General features: G+C 34.3%; 1 protein-coding gene and 1 pseudogene across 9 annotated transcripts; one reads left to right on the top strand and one right to left on the bottom strand.

The window, feature by feature from the left end:
- Window positions 1-1,049: 1,049 nt before the first annotated feature.
- Window positions 1,050-20,325, bottom strand: LOC137818925 (two-component response regulator ARR14). Of its 9 annotated transcripts, XM_090295998.1 has the most exons (10): window positions 20,010-20,325; window positions 19,835-19,892; window positions 19,141-19,247; window positions 15,797-19,040; window positions 11,600-11,766; window positions 3,329-3,481; window positions 2,853-3,227; window positions 2,691-2,764; window positions 1,383-1,981; window positions 1,050-1,278 (listed from the first exon to the last, which is right to left on the bottom strand). In XM_090295998.1, coding segments are annotated over exons 5-10 (1,341 nt in total). In that variant the 5' UTR covers window positions 11,739-11,766; window positions 15,797-19,040; window positions 19,141-19,247; window positions 19,835-19,892; window positions 20,010-20,325; the 3' UTR covers window positions 1,050-1,277. The 9 variants fall into 9 exon arrangements, 8 of the variants coding, with proteins under 8 accessions (XP_090152124.1, XP_090152122.1, XP_090152121.1 ...); XM_090295996.1 differs by having other exon boundaries at window positions 11,600-19,040; window positions 19,795-19,892; XM_090295995.1 differs by having other exon boundaries at window positions 11,600-16,000; window positions 17,466-19,040; window positions 19,141-19,892.
- LOC150024766 (uncharacterized) lies at window positions 5,563-7,454 on the top strand (annotated as a pseudogene).
- Window positions 20,326-22,693: the final 2,368 nt, after the last annotated feature.

The following is a 22,693-nucleotide window of genomic DNA, read 5'->3' on the forward strand; positions in this document are numbered from 1 at the left end:
TTCATTACCTAAGACAATATTTATAAGCTTTCAGAAACAACAAATTCGTATTTCGGATATTCAACATATTTTGAAAGGATGAGATTTTTTTTATTTAAATAATGAACAATAATATTTTAGTAAATGCTAGTAAATAACATCACAATGTCATGCTATAAAGAAAATGTATAAAAACAAAATGAACAAAACCTATGTAATGGTGAGTCTAAATGTTTACTAGGCCTTTGAATTCTAGTGGTGTTACATCATTTAACTAACAAATTTCTTGAAACATTCTTCATTAATTTCAGAAAGGATTATTTTATTAAAAATATATTCCATAATTAATGAGAGATGATCTTATAAACTTCTTAGATGCATATAAAGTTGAACCCCAATTCTAGATTTGTCATAAAAGCTAGGACCATTTTCACCGTCACATATGATTGTTGTACGTATTAAAAAAAAGTCTAAATTGCTTATAAATTAAATGTTTGGATTGTAAAATTGAAAAATATGTTTTAAATAATACACTTTAAAATATATTTTCGAATTCAGAAATAAATTCTACATTACACGATTACGAAGTCTAGAGTAATCTTTGAATTGTATAATATAAAATATATTTTATAATTCTGAATTACAGATAAATTTTTGAATTATAGAGAACCTCTACAATTATGAAGGAGCAAAAAGAAAGTATGGGATTACTAAAAGAAACTGTTCTATTTATAAATTTATTTCACGAGCATAAGAAACAATTAACTGATCTGGTACTTCAATTTAATTCTTCAAAGTTTAATAAGGATTATCTACCTTGTGAAATAGATTTAAAATTCTTAGTTAAAAACTGTTATACTAATTTATTAAATTGTAAAATTACAAGTGTTAGATGAAATAAACATAAAAATAATATCTACAAGTAATAAAAGACAGAATGGAATGATAAAATCCTTTCAAGGTAAAACAAAAGCAAAATGTATATTTAATAAACCCTAAACCCACACTTAGAAAAAAAAATACAGGTATGAAACCCAAGTCCTCATTTGAAATAGCATTTCAGAAAATGCTTCAAGAAAATAAAAACAAGTTTGTCATTAAAGATAATTAATATGGTCAATCAAACATTTCAGTTAGTGAAGCCTACAAATTCTCAAACATACTAAAATGAAAATGAGTATGACTTCTGATAAGACAATTCTATATCCAAAAGTACAAAAAAGACCTACAAATCATCATATAAACTCTATTTTCTTAAGTCCTCCACAGCTTCAAGCAACAGCATTACTCAGCAATTCTCTACACAAGTCAACAAAAAAAAAAGGATAAGAAAGGAGAATAGCCTAAATGATAATAGGAACCAAAGAAAATGTAACATCATGAAGATACATGCATATTCGTACCAGGGATTATACATTGATAAGCAGATATTTAAATCCTCATCACTAAACTTCTGAGTTCCATTAGGAGGGTAAAAAATTTCATCTGTTTTGGCCCCAGAAATGCCATGTTCTTTTCCATCTGATGGTAAAAGAGGAATGGGAAGTGGTGGTGGAAATTGTTGGCACATGTCCTTGGATAACAGTGTTGAAAAATCCATTTCACTTTGTACTGAAAGATCATCCACACAATAGATACATGTGTCCTCACTGAAAACTTTTCCATCCATAGCATTTTCAGTCCCTTGGACCCCACTAACATTGTTCATAAATTCACCAGAGCCAGATGTGTAGCGTGCAGCACCATATGGTTCCCGCTGCTGTAGATAGAATCGATTTTGACCGAAAGTTGATGTCTGATCACTTGAATTTAGAAAATCAAGTAAAGGGTTATGTAGAGAATGCCGATGCATGCAATCACAGATATGAATATGACGGTTGTGCAATTGACGCCTTTTCCTGCTATCATTGTAATTCTGAAACAGATGCTGCAATCCCATATTCAAATCAGATGAATGTACATTGTTGTACTGTTGAATTGGATTAGCTTGTTCCAAATATTGCTGAAATAGATAAATATACATATAGGTTATGATTCAAATACAACATCATAATGCTTAAACAAGTGGAGACTAACTTGCAGTGTGGTGAAATAATTACTAGGGCTGCGTCAGCTAAATCATATAGGAATCTAAAAATATAAGTTGCAAATCTAGAAATAGAGTATGAAAATTTAGAGAGAGAAAGAGAGTATGCTTCTGTCATTGAATATTGAATGGTGAAAAAGGAAAGGAGAAAATGCTGTCATCCAAAAGTCTCCCCTTCAAAAATTTGTACAAGAGAGAAAAATGCGAAGAAACATGAAGGCTTTTTCCCTATTATATTTCCTTACTATTGCAGATAATCTTGCCACTATAATCCCTGAGAAGATCTATGAATACTTTGTAACTAACTGCATAACCTCCTCACTTTCCTGAACACAATCAATTTTGAAACAAAACTCCAAACTATAGTATTTAGCAGCTTCATAAAACTAGGAAATGAAATAAAACTGAAGCCACATTGCCCACTTTTAATAAACACAACTAACTTCAAGTATTTTGAAATACCTTGATGCAGCAGTAAAGTTGCTGTCATATGACTTGGTGATCATGGATTCAATAACAAAAACAAACTCTTCACTCACAGGCCATGGTATAAGGCTGCATACGTAAAAGGGAATTTCTAGAAAAGAGTTAAATAAGGACACATGCACCCTTGAAAAGAACAAACCTGGAAATGGCTTTCAATGTTCTGTATTGCAAGTCCTGGTACATTCCTAAGCTGGTTTCTTTGATTTGGTGGAGCTTTTCACAAGACAGCAAGTGTTACTCTTATAGCGGGCAGCTACAGCAGAAATGGCAAATAAATAAATAAAATCAAGTCCAAACTTACCACTGGTTCCAGCCAATTCACCTCCGAAGAAATTCATATGTGAATCATGAGTCCGGCTAAGCCTCTTCCTACCCAGCATTAATGATTCACTTTGTTTTCCACCTATTTTATGTTTATGTTCTTCAATTATTACACTCCGGGGAGTCTGTCCTCCTGTGTTCATGAATGACTGACATTCTCTATTGTTGTTTGCAATAATTTCCTGTGACTGAATCCCCCCAAAGCCCTCTACACCCCCAGTTACAATTCTTCCATCTTCTATCTGCCACAAGACATACTTCCAGAGACTGCTTAGATCAGAAATCTTAAGTGGCTTTTGAAAATACAGTTTAGATCCTAACAGCTCCGTGGGAGTGTTATTATTAGCAGTCATAACTACAGAAATAATGAACAGACAGTGTCAGTTAAAGATTGAAATCATGAATGACATTTGTGGTTACAAGTAAAACAAGCCAAAGACAATTTGAGAACTTAACGGAAATATGGCATGGTTGATAATTCTCTTATTTTCTGAGTCAGCAAACCTATTTCCATGTCAGGTAAGTGAACCTCAATAAGTGCAAGGTTAAGCTCATTCCTCTTCTCCTCAACAATGAATAATGCCTCAGAAGCAAGTGAAGCGGTCACAACTAGTAGTACAAGAAAGTTGGAAAAGTTTAAATATAAATCAATCCAAAACAATAATTATATAACGTGAAGTGCATTAACTATGAGGAAATAACACCTTCATAGTTTTTGCACCAACTAATAAAATTAAAAACAACTTTGCTATACAACAATATGTAATCAAATCATACGATAATCTCCCAAGAGAAAGATCCATGTACGCACAATGTATATTATCCGACAAACCAAAAGTGCAACTCGACTCTAATTCTTGCAAAACAGATGTTGGCTATGACATAGTTGTTGCTGTATTAAGTAGTGGAAACAAGCTCTGCCATTCACCAGAAAGTCAAACACTCTTTCTCCTTTGCACAAGATACCACGTCAAGATCACTTGTTATTTCAAGAAAAGCACAAATATTGTTGATCCCAACTGTCCCCTTTTCAGGTGGTATAAAATGGAGTCTCATAAGATCAAGAATAGAAGAGAACAAAACATTTGTTTGTGTTAGATATTATTATATATAATTAGATATTATTTGATATTAAGATATTAATCAGCTTTTGATCAATGAACCCTTTTCAGGTTTAAGGAGAATTGGATTTGACTCAAGTTAAGTGTACTAGTATAAAAGAAGTTGAATTTTGTGCTTGGTTTTTCTTATTGTTTTTTAGAACCCCTGGATGCAGTCCTTAGCACTTTCTGAACTTATATTTGTTCTGAAAAAGCTGTTAAGTTTTATCTCTATACTAACACATTATTCAGAACCCCTTCTAGTGTTTTCTTTGCATTTCAGTGGGACTTCCAAAACCTTAATTTTGTATTTACAATTGCAAAATCTTAAAACCTTATTTACAAATGCAGTTGCAAACCACAATTTAAAATCTTGACTAGCCCAATTGAAACAATCTATTAATATAGTCTACCTTTGTATTAAACAATAAAGAGTAAATTATACTCGCAACACTTTTGTTTTGTTAATATTCAGTCTGACACTCCTTTTTCTGAACCTTCAAAACACTCCTTCCTTAATTGATTGATTTTTGTTAGAGTTCACCCCTAGAGTTGAAACGGCATTTGTTCTGTAAAGAGAAAAAGAAACATGATTGCCATGTGTTGTGTTACATTTCTTTTTTTCTTTCAAAATTGCCTCCATCCCTTCTTTAATCAGTTTCCAAAAACCCAGAATATCAAATATCATAAAAATGGAGACTAGTGAGAGTTTTCCACATTTGCATCTCCCACCTTCCATGATCATTTCATCTTCCCACAAAAAAACCCTTTGAACTCCCAAGCTCCAAGCTCATAAATTTCAAACCCTACTAAACCCATTTCAGTACCGGAAACCAAAATTTCAATTTTCCATTTCTGTTAGGACAGAAAATAAGGAAAAGACATGGAAGGTGTATTATAGGAGAAATGTAAAAAATAAAGGTTAAGGGAGTGGTTAGTTAGTTGGTTAAGGTTGGTCTTTAAATAAAGACCAACCGGTTTAGGGAAGTGGGATGATTTTTTTATTATAGTTTTGTTGACAGGAGAAGTCCAGTGTGAAAGGAATAATTGTTTCCTTTGTGAAAGTTCTAATTGTACAGTCTGTAGAAATAAACAAAGGTTATTCAGTATTTCTATGTGTTCTTGGCGTATCTTTGGTTGCTTGTTTTGGGTTCGTAACAATTTGGTCCGACTTGCCGGATCCAAGAGGAAGTCAGAGGTGAAGGAAGTGAGGATGGAACAGAGGACAGTTGCGTTGGAGAAATTAACCAGCGAACAAGGAAGGTTGACAGCGGAAATGAGGGCAAACATTAACGGGTTAAAAGAGAGAATTATGGACATAAAGGAAATGCTGCAGAACCTCAAGAAGGGGGACAAATTGTCTGACGGAGGAGAGAGCTCGGTGAACGGGGAAGAAAGAAGGGAAGACCGGTCCAGGCACGAGAACAAATCGGATGTGGACGAGGAAGGAGAGTTGAAACCGTGGTCCAGGAGGGTGGAATTACCTATTTTTGAGGGAGTGGACCTGATGGGGTGGCTGGCCAGAGCCGAAATTTTTTTCGAAGTGCAGAATGTCTCAACCCGGGAAGGTTGCAGCTGGCTTTCATCAGCATGGAAGGCAAAGGCAGTTCTTGGTTCACTTTTTGGAGAAAGAATTCCAAGAACCATTTTTTGGAGGAGTTTTCCATGGCATTGAATCGGAGGTTTGGGGGAAAGGAAAAGAGATCCGTTTTTGAGAAGCTGGCCAAACTCAAACAGAACGGGAGAGTTGAGGATTACATTCAAGAATTTGAGGGGTTAGTCTCACAAGCGCCAAAGACAGGGAAGGAGAAGTTGCTGGGTTATTTTTTTGTTACATTACAACCCAAGATTTGGAACCAGATCAGACCCCATGATCCTAAAGAGGTGATGAGAGCAATGGAGATTGCTTTAGATGTTAAGGAGGCCTTCAATGAAGAAAAAGGTGGCAGCAGTGGGTACAGGAATACGGCTTCGTTTGGGCGTTCGAGAATAACAGGCCGCACAGAATTGTATAGGGGAAACAGTGGGCCGATGTCCTCTAGTGTGGCTAGCAATACAAGAAAGGAGACTTCCTCCTCAAGCAGAGGTTCGGCCAAGGGAAGGCTCAAGGAACAAGGGGTCCAAGACACTCCCCTACCCGGAGTATGTGAGACGAAGGGAAGAAGGAAGATGCTTCCACTGTGGAGGGGTGTACAGTCCAGGGCATCCCTGTCCAAGAAGAATTTGAGGGTAATCATTTATGTAGAAGATGAGGGAGGCCCGACGGAGGAAAATCATGGGTTGTTGGGGCAAATTGAGGAGAATTTAGATGATGAAGAAGAGAGGGAGTATCGACAAATGGATCTGTCCATTTTTTCTGCTGGGGTCTAACACAACCTCATACCATGAAATTACAAGGGACAGTGAAAAGTAGAACAACAATGATGTTAATTGATAGTGGGGCTAGTCACAATTTCATCTCTGCAGCGTTGGTTAGTCAGTTGGGATTACATGTGGAACCCACACCAACGTATAATGTGAGGCTAGGGAATGGCCATAAAAAGACAGCAAGTGGGTGTTGTCCTGAGGTAGAGGTACATCTGGGAAACTATATGATCAAGGAGACCTTTTTCCTATTTGAGCTAGGGGGCGGACGTGATACTGGGGGTGGCATGGTTGGCAACTTTGGGGGAAGTGAAAGTAAATTGGAGGATGTTAACCATGAATTTTTGCATTGAAGGTAAAAAGGTGCACATCAGAGGAGACCACAAGTTAGCCAGAACGTTGGTGACTCCGAAAGCACTCAAAAAAGAGGAGATCGAAGCTGTGTCCCTTGTATGGGGAATAGAAAGCGTTGACCAGTCAAGCCCAAATCAGTCCAGGAGTATCCAGGAGCTCACTGGGTTAACATTGTCACAAACAGCGGGTTTGAACAACGTCTTGAAGGAGTATGAGGGGGTTTTTGAAGAACCCAAACAACTACCACCCAACAGAGAGATTGACCATAAAATTCCGATTAAAGCAGGGGTAGTCCTATCAATGTGAGACCTTATAGATAACCCCATTTGCTGAAGACGGAGATAGAGAAACAGGTTGAGGAAATGATGAAGATCGGGATAATCAGACCAAGTAATAGTCCTTACTCTAGTTCGGTGATCCTCGTAAAGAAGAAGGATGGCAGCTGGAGATTTTGTGTGGACTACAGGGCCTTGAATAAGGCAACCATCCCGGATAAATTTCCTATGGTGATAGAAGAATTGTTAGACAAATTGTATGGGGCACACTATTTTTCCAAGGAGGATCTGAGGGCAGGGTATCACCAGATCTGCATGCATGAATCAGATATACAAAAGACCGTTTTTCGTACCCACCATGGTCATTATGAATCACTAGTTATGCCTTTTGGACTAACTAATGCGCCTGCCATTTTTCAGTGCACCATGAATGGCATTTTACATGCGTATTTGAGGAAGTTTGTTTTGGTTTCTTTGATGATATTGTGATTTACAGCAGAACCTGAGAGGAACACCTGACACACCTGGAGTCGATTCTAAAGACTCTGCAACACCACCAGTTCTACGCAAATCACAAGAAATGTGAATTTGGCAAGCAAGAGGTGCAGTATTTGGGACACGTCATTTTGGGACAAGGGGTTCAAATGGATCCTTAGAAAATTTCAGTCATCTTATAGTGGCCAATACCCAAATCTTTGAAAGCTTTAAGAGGATTTTTGGGCCTTATGGGGTCTATAGGAGATTCATTTATAACTATGGAAGAATGGTCAGGTCCCTGACGCAGTTGCTAAAAAAGGGAAATTGTGTGGACAGCAGAAAGCACGGAAGCCATGCAACAGTTGAAAACAACAGTCACAACAGCCCTGGTGTTGATGATGTCAAATTTCAGCCAACCTATCTGCATCAAATGCAATGCGTCTGGAACAGGCATAGGAGCGGTGCTATCTCAGAAAAAACAACCAATTGTTTTTTTCAGTAAAGCTTTGGCCGAAACTTCCCTAACAAAGTCAATATACGAAAAAAAAATTAATGGCTTTGGTGTTAGCCATTCAGCACTGGAGACCATATATGCTAGGACAGAAATTCACGGTCTACACAGACCAAAAGAGTCTAAGGTACCTACTTGAACTTAGAATCACCACCCAAAACCAACAGAGTTGGTTAGCAAAGTTGTTGGGGTATGACTTTGACATTGTGTACAAACCTAGAGCGTCCAATACGGTGGCAGACGCTCTGTCACGAAGATTGGAGGAAGAGGAAGAAGGAGCAGTGGAGATCAATGTCTTGTCCAAACCTTATTGGAGGTACATTGAATTAGTGGAAGAAGAAAATCAGCAGGACCGTATTTTAAAGAAGATCATGGAGGAATTAAGAAGCAATTCTGAGGCACACGGGAATTATACCCTGAAAAATGGGAGACTTCATTACAAGGGTCGGATGGTGTTATCGGCATCCTCGAGTTGGATTCCCAGGTTATTACACGAATACCATACTACACCAATGGGTGGACACTCAGGAATTTTTCGCACATACAAAAGAATAGCCTAGTCGCTGCATTCGATGGGCATGAAGAAGACTATCATTAACTATATCCACGCATGTGCGGTGTGCCAACAAAATAAATATCAAGCTTGTTCGCCACAAGGACTACTTCAACCCTTACCAATTCCTAAAGCAGTTTGGGAGGAGATAAGTATGGATTTTATTATCAGACTTCCTAAATCATGCAGGAAGGACACAATTTTGGTGGTAGTGGATCACCTTAGTAAGTATGGTCATTTTATCGCTCTTAAACACCCGTATTCAGCTAGAACTATCACGGAGGTGTTTGAAGGAGATAGTGAGATTGCATGGCATTCCAACATCTATCGTAAGTGACAGAGATTCAACATTTCTAAGCCTGTTTTGGAAAGAATTATTTAAGTTGCAAGGGACGACGCTGAAGATGAGCATTGCATATCACCCCGAAATGGACGATCAAACAGAACTCAAAATAACAAAAAATTCAAAAGATAAATATTCTTTAGCATTATCACTTTTAAGTATTTTGATGTCTTGTCCAAATTGATTTTTTATTTCATTCAAGAAAGATTTATAGACAAAAATTCGGAAAAATCTTTCATCAATAAACTAAGTACATCTAGAGTATTCATCAATGAAGGTAACAAAATATCAAAATCCAAAAAATGTAATGCAACTTGGACGCTAAATGTCAAGTGAATGATAGAAAAAACATATTTACATTTTGACTCGTTTCGCTTGGTAAAAGAGGATCCAACATGTTTTCAAGCATGGTAGTTGAATCGAGATACAAATAGTGTATCGGAGAGCTGATTTTCTGAATCGTGAATCATAAGATTCATAAACATTAACAAATGTAACATGTAATTAAATATACAAGATAAGTAAACATGCAAAGATGTAATTATCATAGTCATTCATATTTCATCATCTTCCTCTCCAACATCTGCATCACTCAAGTCATCTTCATCTTCTATTAAAAGTTCTTCTTCAATGTCTTCCTCATCTCCTATGGATTTTCATTTTTATTGGTCTTAGTATTTAAATTTCTAGGACCTATATTAGAAAAATAAAAACAAATAAATTTAATTAGTTCTAGTTTGTTGAGCTTTCAAGTTCTGAGTTGTAGAAGTTCTAAATAAAAATAATGCCTTCGTCTCGCACCGCGCCTCAGCAATTGCACAATTTCACAGAGCTGATGTTCATGTTGTCTGGTGCCGCGCCTCCTACTGTCACGAGTCTGATGGTCGTCGTTGTTGGAGGAGATGAGATGAGGTTCGTGTAGCAAAGGAGAAAAGGTTCACGTGGTAAAAATTTTAAAATTAGGGTTTTTAAATTCCAATTTATTATTTGATACAAAACAAAACGATTCAACGATTCGCACGATACAGTTGCGATACGGGAGCAAAAACGATTATTCCTGCGATTCGTATCATGGGAGGCATGAACTGTATCATTTCGTGCGATTTGTATAGTGAATTGCAAGATACTTACTACCATGTTTCCAAGTTGACACAACTCACTTTAGGACTTGAAGTTTACTAAGGTCAAGAACCATTTGTTTTAATTTTGAGAAATGTGGATGACCCAAACAATCATGAAAAAGTTTAAGAGAAGGAGAGGCAAGGCAAGACACAAAGGATCTAGTCCCAAAATAATACAATCATGTACACTCATGCCTTCACCAATCAGCCGACTTGTACCATTCTCCTGTATAACAAATTAATTGGCATTAAAGGTTATTGCACAATTTAAAGACATGGCTAATTGACTTAAAGAGATAAGGTTATAAATAAAACAAAGTTCAAGTTTAAAGAAGGAAGGAGAAAGGGAAACTTGACCAATTCCCTAAGAAGCAACTTTGGATCTATTCGCTAAGACTATGAGGTAAGGAAATTTAGGAGAAGACATAGAAGAGAGCAAGGACGTATTATAAAAAATATGATCATAAGCACTTGAGTCAATTATCCATGGATTTGCCATGCATTGTGAGATGCAGGTTGTGGAAAACTAGGATATATGGAAGATTACGCTTGGATGCTGGATTTTGACCTCAAGTATTCTTGGCCAAGAAACCAAGGTTCAAAAGAGACCAAGATAAATAAGTTTTACCATTTAGTTTTTCCAAAGTAATTATTGGATACCAAGAAATCAAGCGGCCAGGTCCAACAAATACGTGTTCCATAGCTCGAACAAAAATCCATGACAGAGAAAAGAGGGGAGAAGCCACCTAAGGAGAAGATGCTGATGAAACTGATGATGACACGAGGATGTTTCGGTGAATGAAGGGCGGTGCATGGACTGCACACGCGTTACAGAATCGTGTAGAGAAGTGGCGGGTGAGGAGAACTAGCTTCCATGACCAGTTGGGTTGGGCTCACTCAAAAAGGCACTCCAAATCCAGTGGTCACCGAAGGAAAACAGCAAACAGCAGCAGCGGACGGCAGCCAGAGACGTAGGCAGTGGTGGTAAACACTTTGTCACCATACACGACAGGCAGAATGGCATCGACCCGCTTTAATACCAACTTAAAGTGAAAAAATGTTTAAGAGATCTCAACTTGGATCTCACTTTTTATTCATGTCATATATTTACAAGGATTATATACTTACACAGAAGCTTAAGGAAATAGAAAAAAAGAAACCCCTAGCATACTAAGTCTCAGATAGATACAACACAAATTGCTCAGAAGATAATATAAACTATTCTAACAGATAGATTGGTCATTTAACATCAAAATAAAACTGACAACCTAGTGTTGTTAAATGAATTGAGATAAAAGTTTAACAAACAACAGAGGAGTCTCGAAAGTAATATTAACAAAACTAATAAAACACAACGGGTGTGAAGGTAGTTCACCAAACAATGAACATTGTTGACTAACAGCACAAAGATTATGAATGTGATTAGTTTATCTTCACTTCATTCACTACAAATAATCATTTTCACTTTCAAATATTAGTTTATCATCACTTGATTACAACAAATAATCATACTGACTTTCAAAATCATTGTGGAACATCTGAAATTTATTTAGGTTGCAAAAAATTCAAATGCAATTAAACCGAATATAAGCTTTTAGCTTTTAGAAATATGTGTTCACTGCCACTTACCTTCATATCCAAGGGTATGAAGCATTCTTGACACAGCTGCAAGGCATCTGAAGTTGCTATCTAGGACCAAAACTTTCAAACCCAGTACTGGACAATAGTATTTCTTTGAATCAATTGATTGGAACTTGTATCTGTCCATTTTAGAGAGTATAATACAGGAAGTATATCTGATTCAAAAAATTGTTGAGTGAGAACAAGCAAGGAGATTTTACATTTATACATATCACATTAACCAAATATATTGTCTATAAAGCATTTTTAGCTATAAGCCCTTAATTGTATAACATTAATCAAGCTGTTTTCTGCTTATCAAAAACAAAATCAAGCTGTTTTCTCCTCCAAACCACAAAAGTCTCACAACATTCTGAACCCTCCAAGCAACTCTATTGTCTAGCCCCAAAACTTTCATACCCAGTAGCGAACAATAGTATTTTGTTGAATCAACTAATTTGGAACTTGTTTGCATCCATATTAGAGAGAGTATAATACAGGAAGTATATCTGGGTAAAAAAGTTGTTAAGTGAGAGCAAGAAAGGAGATTTTACATTTAAACATATCACAATAATCAACTATATTATTTAAAAAGTGCTTTTAGTAAATAACCTCTTAATTGTATAACATTAATCGAGCTGTTTTCTCCTCCTAACAACAAAAAATCCCTCACAACATTCTGAACTCTCTAACCAACTTTAAGAGGGAGACAAAAAATAGTTGAGATCCCCCCCCCCCCCCCCCCCCCCTAGCTGATGTGAACATGGAGTAATTGTCTATGCAAAAAACATGAGGCGGGAATAAAAAGTGATTCCTAGAAGACTTCCAAAAATGACACATGATGAATTGAATACACATCAGAATAAGAGGGATCCAGAGACTCTGTAAGGAAAAAACTGTAATGTTGAGCATAAATTCAAATGCATTTGATTGGTCTACCTAAATTACAACCCTTGATTTGAATTTCCGATTACATTATGAAGTAATATAATGAATTAAAAATAAGTATGATCTCCCATACTGCACATTGACTTTCAAGTTGTCATAGCACTTGAAATATTTTGAACTAAAGTATAAGCAGGCCAATCCTAAGGAAACCACAAAAAATCATACCAAAAAACTGTAAATGAAACAAAAAACAAATTTTTAATTCAATTTTGGGTCCAGTTTTGAAACCAAACGAAACTTCTACGCATATAGATAATTTTATTCATAAAATTAGCATACATTCATGCCCCTCTTTTTTTTTTTTATTAAAAGCAAGTATGTAATAACATCACCATGCTATCTACTATCCTAACTAGGTTGACCCCAAACAATACCAATCATCACAACATATTAGATATTATTAAAAGAAAAAAATCATATACATGATTAGGGGTGTGGGAAACCAAAGCAATCAACAAAAACTAAAAAACCTATAAAAAGGTAACTGATGTGTCCCTAGAAAAATCAATACTAAGAAAAGTAGGCATAACATTCCACCATAAGTCAGCGCATCTATTACCCTATATATATATATATATATATATATGTGTGTGTGTGTGTGTGTGTGTGTGTGTGTGTGTGTGTGTGTGTGTAAACTTTCAAACCCATCTCCTTAAGCAGGGTCATACAATTTAACCACCTATTCAAAAGCCTCCAAGAAACAATAGTAAAAGTAGTAAATTCCTGAACTGCATTTGTACTATCACTATCAATAGCATTCATAAAGGCAAAAAGCTCTGCCTCAAAAGTCATCTGCCAACCAAGAGAATTACAAAAACAACCCATTATAGCAGCTCTATAATCTCAAAAAATACCACCACATGCTGCTCTCAAGAAGCCATCATTCACAACTGCTACATCTGTATTACACTTAACCCATTCACACTCCGGAGGTTCCCAATTAACTTGTATTACATGAGTTGCCTTCTTTGGATGACAATCAACTGAAAAAGCTTTGATAATACTAAATTCCTAATCAAAGAATTCATACTTCCACTGTTATGTTACCCACTATATTAACATAAGGATAGATCATATTCTTGATTCTTCACAAGATCTACCACATTCTCAAAATTCATTAAATTACATGTATACCAATATATGTGTAATAGCTGCAGACAACTCTAGCTTGAGCACTCCAATTATCTTGAAAAATAAATAGGATTGAATCAATGGAAGAGCAATCAATATTAATCTAAATTAAACCACTAAGCCAATTCAAAGTTTGACTGCCAAAGAACACTGAAAAAATAGATGTTGTGATGTTTCATTCTGCTGATAACAATGACAGCAAACAGAAACAATGTTGATCTGTCTTTTCCTTAAATTCTCATAAATATGAATCTTGGAATGAATTAATCTCCATAAGATTGCTGATTTTGATGGGGAAATAATAGGATTCCATATAAGTTTATATATTTATGAAATTACTATATTATTTTTCTTTTTATTCTTGATCTTATTCTATAAATTGCAGACTACTATTTTTAATGTTTATACATAGTTCTATATCACTGTTAATCAAATACAAGTTTTCTTGATAGGAATCATCATCTTCTAAATCCAAGTTTGCTTCTTTATCATCTTCATTACACTTATATTTGTAGATTTCCTTTTTGGAAATTGAAATCCAAAAATTATACTCTCCCCCAAAAAAGCCCTAATGTTATTATTCAAAGGGTTTTTTTATAGAATCAACCCATGGTGTTCCTATCCTATCTGCTCAGACCACTACAGAAAACCACTTTACTATGGAAACCCCTATAGCATGCAGGGGTCATTCAACTCGGCTATAGCTCACTCTTTAAAATCCTATATTGGATTAATGTATAGTTTATTTTATTATTATACATTGTGTCTTACATAACAAAAAAAAATCTTCATAAAAAATGCATAAAATAAATAAATAACATAGGATTTATTTAATTGAAACCACTTTAGACTAGATTGTGATGAATCATAATTGACTTGGATGACCGGTACAATAAAAAAATTGTGGAAGTGGAGTGAATTTTTTTTCTTCTCCAAATTTATCCAAGCCGACTTACAAATAAGACAAGGTTAACATCACCTGACACTATTTTGAAGTGATTCTCCAACCACATCATATCACTTTTTTGTCCCTCAATAGTCACAACACAACATAGATGTGACCACAACCATGACCTAAAATCTTATTAACAACAATTGTCAAAGGGAGCAGCAAAAGATTCGAGAAAATAATGTTTCACCTATATTCCATTTCATACAAATCAACTCGGATTAATTATACTATCAAGGGAACTCTTTTAATATTGATATTTAAAACGACTAACAGGGCATTTGGTTAGCCAAACATTTCATATTCTTGTTTTGATGGTCGGTGGTGGTGGTCGCCGACGGTCAATGGCGGTGGCAATAACGGTCAATGGTGCAAGGTGGTGGTGGTGGTCAATGGAGAAAAGACAAGGAAAAGAAAAAGTTGCAGCAATGAAGGCTGCCAAGGAAAATAATTACAGCAATGAAGGCTATCAAGGAAAATAATTACAGCAATGAAGGCTGCTAAAAAAAAATTGCAGAAGCAGAGTCTCCCAGATCAGGAGCTCTGATACCAAGTTGAAAGAGGTAATGAAAGCCAGAAATAATAGGTGTTTAAAGCTGTACAAATCAAATCAAATCAAATCACTAACAAATCTGTCCTAATAAATATAGAATGGAATCTGCACTTAATTATAACATAATTCTCCTGATTATGCAACATGATGTTCTAAGAATAGTTTTCATTTCAATTTTTGTTTTTAGCTCACCACCCACCACTATCAGGCATATCTAGCCTCATTTCTTACTTCAAAATGTGACTTGACACCAACTAGCCTCCAGAAAAGAGTTTATGGTCCTCTGGACAATGCCATAGTCATAAACATTGTCACCATGGCATCAAAGCTAGTGAAGGAACCATTAAAGAATTTGGAGGGAGTGATGGTTTGTTGGGGGTTTAGTAGCAGTGATGAGGGGCTCTAATGATTGCAATTGATGGGAAGACACAAGAAAATAGACAATGAAAAATAAATCCAAATTTTGGCATGTTTTTTAAGACATTTCAAAGAAAATGTTTTCTAATCTTCAATCAAACATATTTCTCCTTCTTTGGAAATAAACACAAAAAATGCTTAAAGTAAATATTCTCTAAAGGTGTCTGAACAGCCTTCAAAAGAAAAATAAAGAAACTTGGGAACTTACCTCAATTACTTGCAACAAATCGCTACTAAACTCCGCTGAACTTAATGATTCTTTCTAGGTACTGAGATCTTGTGCTCAAGCAAAAGAGCAGATGCGGCGGATCTGATGAAGAAGGCTTAGGGTTTGAAGCTGTGCACTTGCATTTAATACCGAAACTTCGGTAATTTTCTAGAGTAAAGTAAATAAATGCATATTTGACTTTAACTGACAAATACAAACAAAGAAATTAATTTAGATGATACAAACAAACCAAAAGTATGAAATTTCCATTCAAATTATGAATTCTTAGCTAAGTTTTTAATACAAATCATTAATCATATAAAGTTGTCAATTTGAAGACAATAAATAAAGCTAAAATCTATAATATAAATGATAAATGATATAGAGAAGCACTAAGAACACTCTCTAGTACACTCTCTTTCATTGGTTGAGATTTGTTGAAAACTACAAAATCAAGCGAGAGAAACGTTAAATAAGAGGTGGGTACCACACTTTTTTGTGATTTTCAATAAATTTAATTAATGCGGGTGTCAAAAAGAGTGCAATAGAGAGTGTGTTCCTAGCCTTTCCCAATGATGCATTTCGCTAGTTGGAGATCTCACATCAACTAGAGATATAGTCAAATTGTAAGATATAAGTGAGTGCAAACTCACCTTACAAATTGGTTTTGTATGGATTGAATTAGGCCTAAATCCACTTTCTAATATTGTATCAAAGCCTATCTTGGTAGGTTTGTTAAGTCTATCTTACCACCCACTACTATAATTTGGGGACAAGACTTTGTTTCACAAGACTAAATATAGCGAAACAAATACAATGCATAAAAGAGTGACAGTGTGAAATCCTTGTTTTAAGTAAGATGCATCCAGTAATGTCCCTACAATTCCTGCTGGTGTCAAAAAGAGTGCAATAGAGAGAGCGTGTTCCTAGCCTTTCCCAATGATGCATTTCGCTAGTTGGAGATCTCACATTAACTACAAATATAGTCAAATTGTAAGATATACGTGAGTGCAAACTTACCTTACAAATTGATTTTCTATGGTTGAATTAGGCCTAAATCCACTTTCTAATATTGTATCAAAGCCTATCTTGGTAGGTTTGTTAAGTCTATCTTACCACCCATTACTATAATTTGGGGACAAGACTCTGCTTCACAAGACTAAATATAGTGAAACAAAATACAATGCATAAAAGAGTGACTGTGAAATCCTTGTTTTAAGTAAGATGCATTCAATAATGTTCCTACAATTTCTTTTCATTGAACAATTTTTTTGTTTATTGACAAAATTTAGTTTTCTTAGCACGGGGATTCGAACCCATAACTGATCCCTCCCTACTTCCACTTTTACCACCAAGTCAACCTTATATATCCTTTCATTGAACAATCTATATTAAACTTATCATACATTTTGGTTTCTTTAATAAGAAATGGTGAAACAAAAGAAACAAAACTAAAAACAATGAAGAGATAATAATGCAATTTGTATAATTGACATGGAATTGCACTAATGCATCCATCTAAAAGTAATATTTGAAGTTACTTATGATTCATCATATGATATGAATGTTGGCTACCAAATTCATATTGAATCATATGATCATAATCATGAATCTTAAGAATCTGTAATCATGACTACAAGCATAAATATCACCTGACACGTGTCAATACCTGCTTCCATAATTTTTTACTTGAGAGATCTTAGGGAACCCAGTGATCACCCATCAGGCTAGCCAACACCTTGATGCATCGAGTTAAGTTCATTCAGATCACTTTGTATGGTCAAATTTCAAGAACCAGATCAAGGTCCAAATACATGGTGTAGCACTAGCATTAAATAATATCACCTAACTGAGAAACCAAATATCAAACACTTATGTATTGACTCATCACTTCTAATCTTCACCCAAATTGTTGGCAGAGGTCTGACCATAGGTGAAACCTAAAGACTCTAACCACTTCCTCTATAGGCGAGATGCTTACGTAGAAATATGTCATGGTGGAGATGAACCCAACCTCTTCCACTGAGAATTTCCATTTATGTATGGTAAGGCCATGAAATTACAGAGTAGCATTATCCGATGAAACTGAAGCACTCATACTAAGTTTTAGTTATTTTAAAACCATTGTCATGATAGGTAGAAAAATAGGTTGAATGATTTGTTGACAGGGTGCAAATTCTCTTTGACCTGCTGGATTAGTTATCTACAGTTTGATCCTTATCATCATTCATAGATACCAATAAAAGTTAGTGGTGGATTAAACTTTATCACACTTCAATCCCACTATTTAATTGGCCCTTGCCCAATATTATGGCTTAAGTTTTTCAATGAACAATCTTCTGATGATTAAAAGTTTTCGGTCAACAACAACATGAAATTTAAAGATCAATCTCTCATTTTATGACAGAGCTATCATTACTTGTAGAAAACACTAAACTCTACAATTTTGTAAAAGTAATGCCAATGCCAGTAACTCAGTTGACCGTGACATGATTGGTTGGAAAATTAAAAACAACCTAGCAACCATGTAAAGTTTCAATATCAAAACTAATTTTTTTGGTACAGATCGTATCAGAACTAACAGTAAAACCAATAATTTGACAACTTTATTTTATCATCACTGTACGCTCTTACGCCGTACAAATTCTTCTAAATGTAATTCCCTGGTTCTGGCTATATAAAAGACATACAGTATAATCTGGATATTAGTTTTAGATGGACAAGATCAAGAACTTGAAGACTAAGAATAACTGCTATATCAAAAAGAGAAAACTATATTCAAACTTGACTAAAAAAATAAAGAGAGAAACTGGTAAAATAATTGGATCTTGCCTCTGAAACTCCATCTAGAGCAGGGTGATGAAACCTGGTATTTGATTACATGCATTCACTAGCCTAAGATCTAGTATAACATAATTATAAAAAAAATTACTGTCACTTGTTAATGTTTCTCCTAAACTCCTAATGGTACTAGGAGATCCAAAGCACAACATGAGTTAGATAAAAGGAAACACTTCACACGTTTTGAAAGGTTAGAGCTTGAGACTTTCCTTGTTTTTCATATCCTTTTGAGGCCCACCCTTCACTGTCAAAGTTCTTGGATAGTTCTTCTCTTTGTTTTCACTGACTTGGGCTAGAATCTTGTCAGGTTTATCTGGTTACTTTTTGAGTTGGTGATGCTGATTTTTCATTTTCTTGGGAAAAATAATTGAACTCTTTCTTGTTTCCAAAAATCCTTCATGTCCTGCAAATTTAAAGGACCAAAAAATACTGTTAGACTCAAACTTGCAACAAAACAAAGAATAACATAAAGCAAAATACAAGTAAATTTAATATAGACAAACCTTTGACTTAGCAGTATAACAAATCTTGGCCATCTTAACTTCTCTGTTTTTCTCTTCTTTTTCCTTCAGTTATTTTCCCTTCAATGTCCTTTTTACTACCTGCTTCTCTAGAAAGACGTGCATATCATAGTAAACCAGATTTAGCTCACAGTCCAAGAGAGACACATGTAATTCAAATTTTATTCTTCACGAATCTATAATGCAACTCCTGACCCCCTAAACTCAATTACTCGACCCAGAACATAATAATGGAAGCAAAACACACACAAATCATCCAAAGAAAATTTTCCAATTTAGAAAAAAACAGTTAACCAACACTCCCAGAACAGAGAAAACTAATTAAATGATTAAATTGTTGTACCCAAACTATAAATATTTTTACAACTAATCCCCCTTCTTTTAAAAAATATTCACCACTAGTAATCCCCTATACATTTTTTCCCAGCCTATGATATTGAAACCCTTTTACCACCATTTCAACATCTATTTTCTTATTCACGAAAAGTGGTAGAACAGGCACCCTAAATACTATGGGTGTCAACAACATGCCCAGAGTGCCAACAAAAACCCTAACTAACTAAATAACTACAAGCTGTTGTATTGTATCAACAAGTCTGTATGCATCAAAACATCTTCTTCAAGAGGATTGCCCACCAAGCGGGAAAAGTGAGAGTGAGGGGATTCAAATCCACACCTCGAAAAGGTGAAAGTTTGTTTGAGATCCTCATTCTGTAATCACTTGCACGAACTCACTGTTGTCACCAACAAATTGATCGATTAAACTAAGTTATCGTCACTAGAATTTTCACAACTAAAGAAAGAAACGCAAGTAAAGTGAAGGCTAAACAGAAAAAGGCTAAACTAAATACCTGTTCGTGGCAAAGACAGAGACTTTGTGGTGGAGGAGAAGCACCCACAAGAGAGTCTTTGCAGTGGAACAAAAGCACCCAAAAGGGGTCCATTAAACGGCACTCATCTTGTTGCTCAGATTTTTTCTTGCCACTTGTCAATATCAACATCGGTGGCAACCATGGTTTTACATAGCAAGGTTAAAGCTTCTAAGACTGCATGTGATGGCATCAGCCACATTTTTCACAATGTCAACGATCAAGGATAGCAATAAACCACAACCTATGGCAGTAACCCTTTGATCAATCTGAATCTATGTTTGTGCCTTCTAAATTTGGATTATGTTCCTCCATAGTGATATAAAATGAAAGGCAGTTTCTTCCTGCACCCCCTGCATTTTTCTTCTTGCATCCCCCACAATTTTATAAATTCTGAAACTAACTTTCACCTTTTATTTCAAATCGGGATTTGAGAGTGTGTTACGGATTCATCAATCCGAAAGTAAATCATGTTGTTTTCTAGATGAGGGGTGTTCTGGAAGTAAAGTTTGCATAAATTGTTAAATTCTGGATTGCTGAATCTGGAAGCCTAATTTCTATTACGGATTGATGGATCTGGAATGATTTTTTTCACTTATGAATTTCTGAAACCGGAATGCATATTTGGAATTACGGATCGGCATACCCAGAATGATTTTTTTAATTATGAATGTTCTTCATTTTTATTTTTTTTTGGATTAACACTGTCATTCATGTATTACTAGAAGCACCAATCTAGGAGGTTACCGGAAGTGTCAATCCAAAAATTTACTGGATTTAATAATCCGGAATAAAAAAAATAAATGTAATTTTTTATATAGGAACGATTTTGTCTTTACACCGTGTACTGGATTTGGTAATCTAGAATTAAAAATAAATAAATGTAATTTTTTATATAGAAACGATTTTATCTTTGAACAACATTGTGGGGGAAGAAAGAAACTGCCAAAATGAAATTACAACAAAAAAGAGAATTTTTTTTATAGAGTTTTTAAGAAGATAAAGAAGGAAAAATGTATTACAATAATAGAAGATCAGAATGAAAGTGAAGGAATATTTTGAGATGTATATGAAGAGCACAGCATTTGATAAAAGGGAAAATGAAACAATTGAGTAACATTAATCTCATTGACTATTAATAGGGCGTAGGATTAGGAAATAGTAATATGCATGTTTAAATCATATTTTAATTTTAAGGGTTTAAGACTTAATTTTGTTTTAATTTATAAATTTATCATGGATTGTTTTTATTAAGTCCTTGACTTGATATACTTGGATATCCTTTTTACTTACACATGTCACTTATTTTTATTTTTATTTAAAATATATATTTTATTGTCTACACCACCTTCCAATTTATATAATTATTCAATATATTTGTAAAATCACTCTATCAGTTTACATTCTCACTCTTTTTCTCCTTTATCTTTTTCTCTTAAAGTTTCGTCTTTTTTCAATGAGTCTTAAACATTGCAAGAGATAACTCAATTCTAATAATTAGAACGTTACAATTGAAATTTTCATAAATAATATTCATGTATATGTAATGACATAATATTGATTTATAGAAAATCACTAGCCATTAAATTTAGGAGATTATATATTGATGTAATTTGAATGCATAGTTATACATAAATTAATTGGAAGAGAAAAAAGTTACACACGCCTAATAAATCATATTTACGCACATTTATTAAAAAAAAATAACTCATTAATTATCTATAATTGGATTCCCTAATATCTTCAAGTTAAAATTATGGAAGCTTGACATGTGTCGGGTGATATTTTTATATGTAGCCATTATTATTATTAGAATCTTACAATTTATGATCGGATCATTTTGATTTCAATATGAATTTGGTAGGCAACCATTCATATCATATGATGGATCATAAATAACTTCAAATGTTACTATAGATGAACTAGAACAATTTCATATCAATTATAGAAATTACATAATTATTTTATTTTATTTTTTACTTTTTTTCCACCATTTTTTATTAAAATAGCCAAAATGATAGATAAGTTCAATATAAATTATTCAATGAAAGGAGATATAAGGTTGATTTGGTGGAAAAAAGTTGAAGGGACGGAGAAACAAATCCTGAGTTCAAATCCCTATTAAAAAAATTAACAAGAATTTCACAATATTAAGAAAATTAAAACAAGAATTTTACAATGTTAATTTTTTTTTTTATTATGTTATAGTATATAAGTGAGTGAATTTGTTTAGTATTTAATAGTCTGTGATAAAAGATACATTGAACAATGTTTCATGATTAAATTTATTATAAAATAATGTGATATCCACTTTTTATTTAATTACTCATTTTGATATTGTAATTTGTAACAAGATATGATTTTAATACTTATATATATCATATATATATATGTTAACTATTTTTATTATCTTTCACAAGATATGATTTATATTTAAAAATTAGTTAACAATTCATCATTTGAATTGAAATTTCATTGCTTTGGCTATAAATTTAAAAGTATACAATTTTGTTATATTGAATTTTTTTTATTTGTCGTCAAAATTAAATATGTATTTATTTACTTCTTTATTGAAGTCTAATGTGCATTTATTTACCTCTTTATCAAAAATATGTATTTTTTGATGGTTTGGGTGCTCAATAAAGGTATGAATTGTGTGCATCGTG

This window comes from Phaseolus vulgaris, chromosome 10 (genome assembly GCF_051622355.1).
Source record: "Phaseolus vulgaris cultivar YP4 chromosome 10, ASM5162235v1, whole genome shotgun sequence".
In the NCBI taxonomy this organism is placed as follows: Eukaryota; Viridiplantae; Streptophyta; class Magnoliopsida; order Fabales; family Fabaceae; genus Phaseolus; species Phaseolus vulgaris.

What these genes read in the sequence shown, in the direction of transcription:
- LOC137818925 (XM_090295998.1), bottom strand. Translation starts at nt 11,738, where the DNA reads ATGGACAGATACAAGTTCCAATCAATTGATTCAAAGAAATACTATTGT. An exon ending in TGAATTGGCTGGAACCAGTG is followed by an intron (nt 2,765 to 2,852) that starts GTAAGTTTGGAC and finishes TCTTGTGAAAAG; the next exon opens with CTCCACCAAATCAAAGAAAC. An exon ending in ACATTGAAAGCCATTTCCAG is followed by an intron (nt 1,982 to 2,690) that starts GTTTGTTCTTTT and finishes TATCTATTTCAG; the next exon opens with CAATATTTGGAACAAGCTAA.